The sequence below is a fragment of the Plecotus auritus genome (genome assembly GCF_963455305.1).
Source record: "Plecotus auritus genome assembly, chromosome: 14".
Taxonomy (NCBI): domain Eukaryota; kingdom Metazoa; phylum Chordata; class Mammalia; order Chiroptera; family Vespertilionidae; genus Plecotus; species Plecotus auritus.
Window position 1 is genome coordinate 6,684,062 of NC_137780.1, and position 12,965 is coordinate 6,697,026.

Sequence of the window (12,965 nt, forward strand, 5' to 3'; positions counted from 1 at the left end):
GATTCCCTCTCATCATTGATGTTTCTCTCTCTCTCTTCCTCTCCCTTCCTCTCTGAAATCAATAAAGATATTTTTAAAAAAAAACCACACTAATAAATGAACACATATTGTAGCTTGGAGATTATAAAGATGTATCTGACATTTATTCCCCATCCTTAAGAGCTCCCTATCAATAACTGAGAAATAAGGATTTAAAAAATGATACTTGCAATCTTTTATGAAGGAAAAAATATAATAATGATTCAGCAGCTAGAGTGTTCATTGAAGAAATGATTTCTCAAGAATCACAGAGAATAAATTATCCACCATGCTTTTTTGTACCTGTTATGTGGCATATTTCAAGTTTTTACCTTTTTACCTCCAAAGAATTGAAAACTGGTTCAAGGAAAAGCCAAGATCTTTGACAGTTCACCCACTCCTCCAGGGTGTACGAGAAGAGAGTCAAGTTTTGATCCCATTTATCCACAAGACCCTACAATGATAGAAACCAAAATCTAAATGGGAAGTTACTTGTAAGAATCATAAAATAGAAACTGAGCACAAATCTGATTACTAGTCACTGACACACAGGAAGTAATGATTATTGGTCACTGACACACAGGAAGTAATTAATGGAGGGTCTGTAAATGAATATAAATCTCATTATATTTAGTATTGGGGGAGATTTGAGATGTCCTACTCATTCAATTTTCTGTCTTATTCATTATGCAATATACAAATATTTTTTGGTATATATATTCTTTCATTCCTTTCTTTAAACATTTTGGCACATATGTACATATGTATATAATGTCTTTAATAATTTACATAAATGCAATCATATTATATACATTGTTCTATAGCTTGCTTTTTTTTAACCTGTGTTTTAGAGAAGTTTTATACTAGTGCTTATAAGTTTTCTTCATTCTTTTAATATCAGAAAATTTCCATTAGTAATAAAGGCATTTAGTGCTCTAAATATTCCTTTTTTACGGCACTAGTCAATTGTCAAAGGTTTGATTCATAATTCTCTTTTTTGCTTATTTTCAATTAAAAATTTGATTACATTTCCTATATATTCTTCTAGTTACTTTTAAATTTCTATTTTTTGTGAGTGATTTGGTGGTTTGTCTACTTTTTGCAACTTTTCTGCTGTTCATTTTTTATTTTACTGCACATGGTTAGAGAACAGTCTATGTGATTTAACTTTCTTGAGGGTAATTTACTTAGTGTTTTTCTCTGAGGTCCAATTAATTGACATTTCCCTAAATGTTTGTATGTTTGCAAATACTACGAATTCCATCTGTTGAGTAGATATTTCTCTCACACTATCTATAATCAATTTTGTTAATTTTACTAGTAAATATTTCTATGTTGTTACACATCTTGTAGAGTTTCCTGAAGTTTAAATGATTCTCATCTATGTTATTGGATGGAGGCTGCCCAGGAAGGACTACCAGAAAACACCAAATACAAGCTCTGTGGTTTAATTTCAAATTACACTCGAATAGATGTGGAGGCTGCTGTTTGGTGGAGAAATAACTGCAGGAACACACAAGTATAAGGCCAGGATTGCGCTGTATAAGAACAATAGCAGTCCCAGCCAGTGTTGCTCAGTGGTTAGAGTGTCAGCCTGTGGACTGAAGGGACCCAGGTTTGATTCCAGTCAAGAGCACATGCCGGGTTGCAGGCTTGATCCCCACGAGGGGGCGTGCAGGAGGCAGCCCATCAATGATTCTCTCTCATCATTGATGTTTCTCTCTCTCTCCCTTCCTCTCTGAAATCAATAAAAATATATTTTTAAAAAGAGCAATAACACAGGAAATTAAAATGAGGCCTTCCTCTCCAGCTCACAGGCCACAGGGCAACAGTCCGGGCAGGGGCACTGCGGGCCTGTGGACATCTGCAGCGGCAGTGGCACCACTGGGAAAGTCCTGGCTTGCGGGCTCCTGTTTGCATATTGTCTAAATTCATCTCGTCTGCCCAAATGAGACTTTCTGACATTTCCTCGTGAGCAGATAATGTTTCCATTATCTACTATTTTATCTACTATTCAATCCATTTTGATATCTATATATATAAAAGCCTAAGCAACCGTTCAACCATCCGACAGGTAGCTATGATGTGCAATGACCACCATGGGGCAGACACTCAATGCAGGAGCTGCCAAGCTGTGGTGACTTGGCAGCTGCGGTCCTCGGGTGATCCACCCGGAACCAGAGAGGAGGGAGCCTGATTCCGGGGTGCATCACCTGAGAACCGCCCTCTCACAATCCAGGACCCCTCGGGGGATGTTGGAGAGCTGGTTTTGGCCTGATCCCCACAGGCCAGGCCAAGGGAACTCACTGGTGCACGAATCCGTGCACTGGGCCTCTAGCAAGTATATAAACGCTTTATTCAAATCCAAAGCTCACAAATTGCAACAATGTGAAGTGATAAACAAAACGGTAGACAATGACAGCACTTCCCCTTTGCCACACCATTTACCTTGATGGGCTCACTGTACGAGGATCCTTTCACGGTGGCGAGCATGACCTGCGATTCCTCCAGCTGGGCTAGCAAGTCATCCAGAGACGAAATGATGAGGATCGCGTCGGTCTCTGTGTGATGAAGGACTAAGTGCAAAGGAGTCGTTTTCCAGAGGTCGATGATCTTAAACAGCAGCTTTTCCAGAGCAGCTTCGTGCGTCGCTGAGGTTGAGATTTCATTTATCTCATTTTCATACTGAAACATCTGGAATGAACACTCATTGTTTTAATGTCAGTGCAGCAAATAATTCCCGATACATTTAAAACGGGGGACTTCCATGAACACGTGGCAGGGACGGTGGCAATAGCGAAGGTCTGATTCGTTCAGTTTCCATCCCAACCACAGGCTGCGTGGCGGCACCTTTGTGACGCGGCCCTTTGGAGTTTTTCAGCACCCTATGCCGCACGCACCACGCTCAGCGAACATTTCTACCCACAAGTGTGGTACCTCAGGGTCCAGTCAGTGCAAAGAATAGTTAACAGCACCTTCTGTATCATTTCCTTCCACTTCCTTTTCTCCATATCAATGTCAGCTGTTTAACTGCTTTGTGACATGCTTCTACTTTCTGTAATAACTAGAGGCCCGGTGCACAAAATTGGTGCATGGGGATGGGGTGTCCCTCAGCCCAGCCTGCACCCTCTCCAATCTGGGACCCCTCGAGGGATGTACAACTGCCCGTTTAGGCCCGATCCTATCAGTCGGACATCCCCCCCACAATCCAGGACTGCTGGCTCCCAACTGCTCACCTGTCTGCCTTCCTTATTGCCCCTAACCGCTTCTGCCTGCCAGCCTGATCACCCCCTAACCACTCCCCTGCCAGCCTGTTTGCCCCTAACTTCCCTCCCCTGCCAGCCTGTTTGCCCCCAACTGCCCTCCCTTGCAGGCCTGGTCCCTCCCAACTGCCCTCCCCTGCAGGCCAGGTCACCCCTACTGGGATCGAGCCTAAAAGGGCAGTTGGACATCCCTCGAGGGGTCCCAGATTGGAGAGGGTGCAGGCTGGGCTGAGGGACACCCCCCCCCCACCGTGCACGAATTTCGTGCACCGGGCCTCTAGCTTAAAATATAATATTAAGTAATTGGTAGGGCTACCCTAACATGCTCTTAATATATTTCCATTTTACATAAAATGGAATATAGGATTTTGATTTTTCTATTCCTATCAAGTATACCCTCTGTAGATGAAAACACTGTAAATAATAAAACACGAATTTCATTTGTTACACATGAAAACCAGTATTCTAATCACCTGGATAATGGCGGCATGATGAATGCTTAACCAATAAAAAAAAAAACTCCTTCTGCTTACCTTGAGCGCGAGAAGATTCTCTATGATACAGTTTTTATCAAGAGTAATGGACTTCCCAATGATCTCCTGGAAAGCCTCCCAGTGCCGTGGCTTGAGACAGGGGTTCCCCAGGGCGATGATGATGGGCAGCTCTTGTTTAAAGCTGGTCACTGCCTGCTTAAGGTTCGTTACCATGTTGTTCTGGGGTAAGCCTGTAAAAGGCAATGGGTCGGTAGGCTGGTGACATGCTCACTGTATGTTTTAAACTAGACCGAGTCGATCAGTTATTCGTCTGCACTAAAATAGTGAGTTTTATTATTATCACCTCCCCGTAAAGACTGAACTGTGCGTTAAAGAGAAATGGCACGGCAGATCAGAACCAAGTCACCTTATAGCACCTGATGCTAGGGAAGCTGCTACAGACATACAGGCAGACAGGTACACAGTGGCATTCAAAAGACTGTATCAGGGCCCGGCCGGCGTGGCTCAGGGGTTGAGCATCGACCTATGAACCAAGAAGCCCCGTTTCTCTTCCCGGTGAGGGCACATCATTGACGTTTCCATCGCTCTCCCTCTCCCTTCCTCTCCGAAATCAAAAAATATATATTTTTAAAAAGAGACTGTAAAGGTTTGGGGCTTTTAAATTCTGCTCAGTAAGGAACAACATCATGGGGAAAAACAGAGTCACTATTTTTTCATAAGGAAGATACTTTAACACTGAAACGTCGGTGAGAACTTTGCCATGGCACTGACACCACTGAGACACAAGACTCAAACCTGTGCAGGTGAAGGTTCAATCCTTAGAACTTTGTTTACTGCCCCTTAAACAGAACAGGGAAGGGCCCTGGCTGGTTTGGCTCAGTGGCTAGAGCAGTGGCCTGTGGACTGAAGGGTCTCAGTTTGACTCCAAAGGCACATGCCCAGGTTGTGGACTCGATCCCCAGTAGGGGGCGTGCAGGAGGCAGCCGATCAATGATTCTCTCTCATCATTGACATTTCTCACTCTCACTCTCATTCACCCTTCCTCTTTGAAATTAATTAAAATACCAGGGAGGGGGCAGAGAAACAGCCGAAGCTGGGGACCCATTTTCTTTTTCTTTTTCTTATTTTTTTAAAATATATTTTATTGATTTTTAACAGAGAGGAAGGGAGAAGGATAGAGAGTTAGAAACATCGATGAGAGAGAAACATTGATCAGCTGCCTCTTGCACACTCCCTACTGGGTATGTGCCTGCAACCAAGGTACATGCCCTTGGCCGGAATCAAACCTGGGACCCTTGAGTCCGCAGGCCGACGCTCTATCCACTGAGCCAAACCAGTTAGGGCTTTTAAAAATATATATATATATATATATATTTCTTTATTCACTTCAGAGAGGAAGGGAGAGGGAGAGAGAGATAGAAATATCAATGATGAGAGAGAATCATTGATTGGCTACCTCCTGCATGCCCCCTGCTGGGGATCAAGCCCTCAACCTGGGCATGTGCCCTTGCCTGGAATCAACCCTGGGACGCTTCAGTCCGCAGGCCAACTCTCTAGCCACTAAGCCACACCGGCCAGGGCTGGGGACCCATATTCTTAAATCTCCAATTTGTACAGCTGGGGCTTCTTTGATAAAGCCATGTTGAATAATCGCAATGTTGTCCAAGACCTGGTTAAATAAAAGGACAAGGGGATAACTCTGGGTTGTGCAATTCTAGACGCTGGCAAACCAACAGCGAGCTTGCACCTGGGAAACCATGGGGAAACGGTGCGGAGCCCTTGTGGCTGCGTCTTGTTCTCTGAACGCACACGACAGAATACGGAGTGAGGATGGCGATCTGGGAACGCAGTGAGACTGGGGGCGGTTTGCTCCCAGTTTTCCTCTTGACTAAACTTTTGTGATATGGCTGATTTTTTGGAGAATTTAAAAACAAGCAATCTGAAGTGTCTTTCTAGAGGACAGCTGAGAGGTGATGGAGGAATTTTAAAGTCTGCCCCGATTTCCCCTTCCCACGTGAAAGGCTTCCTTTTGGGGAGGGTAGGCTATCACACACCTGCTCACACGGGCATCGCACCTCTGCACTGGCCCATTTCCCTGGGGATGCTGAGCAGAAGGGGACCCTCAAAGGCACTTTCAGCTGCGTCCCCACTGCCCAGAGGGTCCGGGATGTGGGTGCAGACTCCGCCGGGGGGCCCTTAGCATCCACCCAGCTCTGGCTCTAGGAAGAGTCAGAGTCCAGGGGGAAGTGGCTGGGGCCCTACCTGGTTTAAAGGAGCCGCAAGCTGTTATTAATTACGTTAAGCAAATGTGGGGCTAAAGTTTCCATCTCGCTTTTGCTTCAGGAAATAATCCTACCTTGCCCTGGGCTGTCTCTCCAGCCATGAATGGTCAGCTCGTGGGGACTGGGAGAGGGAGGGCGATCTCGCTGACCCGGAGGGCACGTTCGTATGTAACTCTAGGTGGGCAAACACGGGGAGGACGCGTTTACCTTTTTCTAGGACCAAGATTAGGCTCATCCACTTGGACACGTTCCTCTGCACCGACTCTATGTCAATGTCACGAAGGGTGCTGGCCCTCCACTCCTGAAAGAGTGCTCTCCATTCCTCTTGCACCTCCCACAGTATCTTCCTCAAGGTCAGCTCATAGTCAATGTCGGAGATCTCGGCAGCCACCATCTGGGTGATCTCCTCCACGTTCAGAGGGTGCATGTGAGACTGGGCGTCGCTGAACGACTCCTGGTAGTTGGCGCAGATCCTGACTTTGTTGGCGAGGCTCGCGGCTTCCTGGAAGAAGGCCTGGATCATCTCCATCGCCGTGGACGCCTGCGTCCCCATGTGTAACAGAATTGGCGTCCTTATCTGAAAAGGAGCAGGCGCACACGCTAAGAGGTCACGACGTTCAGAACGCAGCCATGCTCACGGACAGCATTTCAGCGCGCAGCCCCCCAACGTCACCTGCAACTACCATCTGGAAAGATGACCTTTAGCTTGTAATTCCTGTGTTTGTTACGACTCGTTGTAATTATTATCATTACTATCAGATCTATAATTTCCTGTATATCTTCCCTATTTCAGGCGCTGTGGCAACACGTTACCTTACTTACTAAAGCCATACAACCATCTTCAAAGATGGTTACTGGTTTGTATAATTTTTCGAAGCACTTCTGAGGTTGTAAATAATTTTCCCATCGTCGGATGGTAAGCGGAGGTTGCGGGGATGGCCCGCACTCCCGCTTCCTGATCCTGGGAAAGGCTGCATTTCTTTTATGATGCTTGTCACGTGTTGCCTCGTATGGGAGTTTTATTCCTGCACAGGACATTGTGGGCATTTGCAACAATGACATCCAAAGAGAGAGATGTAAGAGTTTGCTCTGATTTTCCTTACTAAATGAGCAACTTCTTAAGGATAGTTTCACTGGTTTACTAGAGGCCCGATGCACGAAATTCGTGCAAGGGGCTCAGCCCTCACAGCCCTTGTGGGCCCGCAGCCCCACCCACGGATCGTTCCAGAAGGTCATTCTGCCATCCGGTCTAATCAGCATATTAGCTCTTTAGTATATAGGATTCTTTGTATACCTCAGAGAACCCGATACCATCAAATGCAGGTGGGACTTGTTTACTAAAATGTTCCTGAAAGAACAAATTAATTTGGATCCTATCACCTTATTCTTTTAAAAAATCCAGCTCATGGGACTGCATATAATATTGTGTTATGGGGAGTGTGGTCATCAAATAAACATTGAAAACACTATAAAGGTAAGTTGTATAAAATTGATAAACCATATATCTGTGATAATGGATGAGGCTTAATATATAGTAATCTGTAACAGCAATGCCTATATAAGATGGGTTGTAAGAAAAGTTTTCCTTAGCAAGCTTCTCCCATAATTTCCCACTCGTTGATACTTATTCATAAATGAGTTATCCTGAGAGAGGATAACTAATGAGAACTAATCTTACTAGTCTACATGGAGTCAAGGCAAAGTTTTGCCACCCCCACCCGCCGTCTTCACAGAGAGATCTTCCAAGAATGATCGCAGTCAACAGTATGTACGTGACATAGTTTGAAAGGTTCTACAATATCTTGGCATCAACATGCCCCACGCTGTGTCTCCCAATAAAACAGCCATAAACCCTGGACAGAACCCCAGAGCAGCTACTGAGGAATCTGAGAGGAGACATTGAAGGCAGACTGAGGGAGAAGATGTCATTTGAAGAGCCACTGAATCAGCACTGAGTCTACTCTTCTTCCTTCCAGTGTCCCCAAGCACAGTGGTCGGCAAACTGCGGCTCACGAGCCACATGCGGCTCTTTGGCCCCTTGAGTGTGGCTCTTCCACAAAATACCACAGCCTGGGCGAGTCTATTTTGAAGAAGTGGCGTTAGAAGAAGTTTAATTTTAAAAAATGTGGCTCTCCAAAGAAATGTCCATCGTTGTCCTGTTGATATTTGGCTCTTGTTGACTAATGAGTTTGCCGACCACTGCCTTAGCACAGTTACTGCTCTGTTTGGTGTTTGACAGTTTGCTTCTCATGACAAGTGAAACTGGAACTACCATTACCATCTGGCCTGGACCAGGGGTGGGGAACCTTTCCTCTGCCAAGGGCCATCTGGATATTTATAACATCATCCGTGGGCCACACTGAATGCACTGCTGGTGGGAATGCAGCCTGGGGCAGCCACTATGGATACAGTATGGAGTTTCCTCAAAACATTAAAAATGGAACTGCCATTGGACCCAGTGACGCCACTTCTGGGAATATATCCTAAAAACCCCGAAACACACCAATCGGAAAGAATATATGCATGCCTACGTTCACAGCAGCATTACTTACAACAGCTAAGATTTGGAAACAACCCAAGTGCCCATCAGTAGACGAGTGGATAAAAAAGCTGTGGCACATTTACACAAGGGGGTACTGTGCAGCAGTTAAAAAGAGGGATCCCTTACCCTGTGAGACAGCATGGAGGGACCTGGAGACTATTATGCTAAGTGACATAAGCCAGTCGGACAAAGAGAAATATCACATGATCTCACTTATTCGTGGAATCTAATGAACAAAACTAATTGACCAACAAAATAAGACCCAAAGCATGGAGGCATGAGACAGACTGACATGCCTCCATGTGGGGGGGGGGGAGAGGGGAGAATGAGGAGAGATAAACCAAAGGACTTATCTGCTTATCTGCTTATATGCACAGCCGCCCATGGACACGGGCAATAGGGTGGCGAAGACCTGGGGGGGGGGGGGAAGGGGGAGGAGCCGGGCAGAGGGAGGTCAAGGGGAGGGGGAACGGGAGACATCTGTAATATTGTCAACAATAAAATAGTAATAATTTTAAGAAAGTAAAAAAAAAAAATTAACCTGCTATATGTGGTCACACATTTAACTAACTCACCCCCAATGCCTTGGCAGGGCCAGACCAAATGATTTCACGGCCCCATGCGGCCCCCGGGCCGGATGTGCCTCACACCCCTGGCCTAGGCTAAGGCCCAGGAAGATCTCAGGGTCTCTTTGCCTTTTTCATGCCATGCCTCCCCCCGCCCCACCCCCTCGGGCAGTGTGTTGAAGCCCGTGGGGAACCAGCCTTGCTGTCGTTTGCCGTCTACGTTCACTCATAATGGAAACAAATGCAAAATTTCCGTTGGAGGTTCGTGAGCATAGACATGTCCTTTCACTTCCCATTGCCATTCCCACATCATCCAGATTCTGATTGTGGGTTCCCGGCTCAGAGTCCATACAGTCCATCATTCCCCTACGAGTCCGCAGAAGAAGAACACCGCCTGCTCAGGCCCGCAGGAGGCCAAGACCTCGCTGACCTTCCATGAGAAACCAACACTTACTTTGGCCTTTAAATGGCTGGCGTCCACCCGCAGACCCGTGACGTAGGCCTCCAGGTTGTCCCTGAACTTGGCCACAGCAGCGTCCTTGTTCGCTTTACTCAGCTTCACGGCGCTCTTTAGTTGCGCAAACTTGATTAGAAGGATTTTGTGTATGGCGATTTGCTCTTCTGAAATATGGACCTGGTAGTAACTCAAGACCGAATACAGCTGAGCCACTGTCGAGTACTCTTTCTCTAGTTTAGATATTTTGGAGGAAATTGCGTCCAGAAAAGTAAAATGTTCCACAAATTCTTCTATTTCAATGGGATTGCATTCTAGTTTTTTCAATGACGACTCTACAACCTGCAACCATTGACACGTCGATTATCATTACATAGTGATTTTTCACTGCTTTAGAAATTACTCGTTTTTAATATCTCACACTAACTTACATAATTATAACTCTAGGAAAAAAAAATGAAGACATCATCTAGTACATCGATACCAAAACCAGATAAGGATGGTTAAGGAAAAGAAAATCACAAAGCAATTTCGCTTACAAGCATAAATGCAAAAATCTTAGAAATCATGTGTATGCAGCCCAGCCGGTGTGGCTCAGTGGTTGAGCTTCAACCTATGAGCCAGGAGGTCATGGTTCAATTCCTCGTCGGGTCACATGCCCAGGTTGCAGGCTGGATCCCCAGTAGGGGGCGTGCAGGAGGCAGCCGATTGATGATTCTCTCTCATCATTGATGTTTCTCTCTCTTCCTCCCCCTTGCCTCTCTGAAATCAATAAAAACATATTTTAAAAAGTAATAACGTACATGTATGTGCCTGTGCATGCTGGCAATCTAAATCTATCAATTTGGATGCGAGATTAACCTTAGAAAGTCAATTAATGTAATTACCCAAGTTAAAAGATGAAAGAAAAATAACTATGATCATCGCAGTAGCTGCAGAGTAAGCATATGATAAGATTCACTTACGATATAAAACATTCTACTATATTAGGAATTCCTTTCAAAATAAGGGCATTTCCTTAGTTATGTAAAGGAAAACCACCAAAAGCCTCAGGAAACAAAAATACCTTTGGGGTATGCGCAGCCAGAAAGGGAATGAGCCAACAGACCTCCCAGGACAGGTGCCCCCAGCTCCTTGGGCCCCATCCTGTGTTTAGTAATTTCTGATTAAAAGCCAAGCATTGCTGATGCTGCATGTTACTGAGGTCTGATTTTTGTTGCGGTTCTTTAAAGGGTGCTGTCCTTAGACTGGCACATTACAGCGGGGAGGCTGGGGGGTGTTGGGGAGGGAGGGAAACAGATCAAAGGACTTGTATGCATGCATATAAGCACACCGACGGACACAAGACACTGGGGGGTGGGATGAGGGCATGCGACAGGGGGTAGGGGAGGCTGGGGGAAGGTCAATGAGGGGAAAAAGGAGATATATGTACTACTACATGTAATACTTTAAACATAAAAAATGCTCCCCCCCCAAAAAAAAAATAAATAAAGGGTGCTGTCCTTCCTTTGGTGAGGGGGTTGTTTGCACATCTTTTGCAGTTTGACCCCTTGGAGGCCTAGTTTTCATCTTTGGGTTTAGAATGCCGACCCCTTCAGTGACCAGCTCCATTGCTAAGGCGAAACCCTCTAGACCAGCCGTGGGCAAACTACGGCCTGCGGAGCCGAAAGAGCGGAGGGTTCTCTTGCTCTCCCCTCCGCTCCTTTACTTTGAATTTATATTAGTTCACACAAACACTCCATCCATGCTTTTGTTCTGGCCCTCCGGTCCAGTTTAAGAATCCATTGTGGCCCTCGAGTCAAAAAGTTTGCCCACCCCTGGTCTAGGGTCTCCACTGACTGCCCGGTACGCCCACTGCGGCCCTCCGCTCTGAGCGGCTGAGACGTGGCTCCCAGGAGCTCTGGCCACGGTTCTGCTTCCAGCTCTGGGGCCGCGGCCCATCTCTGTGGATCTGGCCCCAGGCCCCCACACAGACGTGCTTGGTAACTGCAGCTGGAACAGTCCTGGGTCCTGGGACCCTCGATGCACTTTCCTGCTGGTTCTTATTTTTGTTATTTTGGGGGTTTTTTGTTTGTTATTTTGGAGGTGGTGGTGGTTTTTATTGTTTTGTTCTGCTTTCCTTAGCTCCCTTCTTTGACTCCAAAAGTGAAAATGTTAGCCATCTCAGCTCAGTGAGGCCACTGGGCTCTCCTCCGGGTCCTCCTCCCTGCCCTGGAGTCCAAAACTTCCCTCCCGGTAGAAATCCCGTGTGTCCTTGGCTTCCTGGTCTCCAGGACCACAATCCCACACTGCGGGTGATGCAGTGTCTAAAAGTATTTCCTTTCATCTGTTTGCTTCCCTCTTTAAAGAGGGAGTTAACTTAGGTCGAGTCCTGTTTCTGCATCGTGGCTAGAGCGGAGGTGTTGAACTATAGCAGGCTGACATCATCATCATCAGAGTTTGTAAACGTACCGATTCATTTCTGCGTAATTCAATCTTTAAAAACTCAATGAGGATGACCTTAAGTGTCACGTACAAATGTTTTTAACAGAAGAGACGTATTGGTATTTTGGTAATGATCTAGAACTAAAAGTACCAAGTCATTCCTGTGAGGACTAACCGTCAGTGGAGGGTAGGAACGGGGAGTTCAATTGTCCCAACATCTCATTTTTGGAGGAGGGGAGAATTAGTGAATGACACCACCCTAAATATCTCATCTCATGGGGCAGTCCGTGCCCAGATCTGGGAGGCTGCACAAGTAGATGTGTTTGTGCCCCAGTGGCACCTGGGACTTAGACAATGTGCTAACCGAGGCTGCAGCATTAGGGTAAACGACAGGACAAATTTTGCAGCGTGTTCTGCTTCCTCTTTGTCCTCTGAGCGAAATCCTATGAGAGATGAACTCAGGCTGGGCACAGACTGAGGGGAGTGAAGCTGGATGAGAAAATTCTTCTCTGCCTGTGGCAGAGAGCTGGCTTCAAAGGCCGGTGACGGGGAGACAGCAACCGTTTCTGTGCTCAAAAGTGGTGGCTTCAAAGAGGGAGCCTGAGCAGGCGACAAGACGAGAGCCCTCGCCTTTAACCAAGAACTCTCCCTGAAGGGTTTTCTGTGGGACACAGGGTTCTTAGATGGCTCGCTGGCAAAGCCTATTAAGGAAGTCACCTTCCCTCCCAAGTCGGAGCATCCAGTTAGTGATCAGACTTTTAAGGCTGGCAGGCAGGTGCAGCGCGCGGAGCCAGCAGCTGAACGTCAAGACGCTCCGGCTTAAAAATCGTGTCCAGACGTCAGCACGGATGAACCAGAAGCAAACCAAACGTATGTTTTAAGCAGCAGCCTGATCGCCAGGGCCAGTCCCTAGCGCAGGCAT

General features: G+C 46.3%; 1 protein-coding gene across 1 annotated transcript in view; it reads right to left on the bottom strand.

Moving 5' to 3' along the window:
• The window catches only part of DNAH14 (dynein axonemal heavy chain 14), a gene marked incomplete at its 5' end in the record, with an annotated part of 150,360 nt that overhangs the window by 115,561 nt on the left and 21,834 nt on the right, over positions 1-12,965 (bottom strand). The window contains 5 exons of the mRNA XM_080651070.1: positions 351-472; positions 2,467-2,712; positions 3,815-4,005; positions 6,265-6,634; positions 9,620-9,961. Coding sequence (XP_080507196.1) covers positions 351-472; positions 2,467-2,712; positions 3,815-4,005; positions 6,265-6,634; positions 9,620-9,961 — 1,271 coding nt within the window. The remainder of the gene's footprint in view (positions 1-350; positions 473-2,466; positions 2,713-3,814; positions 4,006-6,264; positions 6,635-9,619; positions 9,962-12,965) is intronic.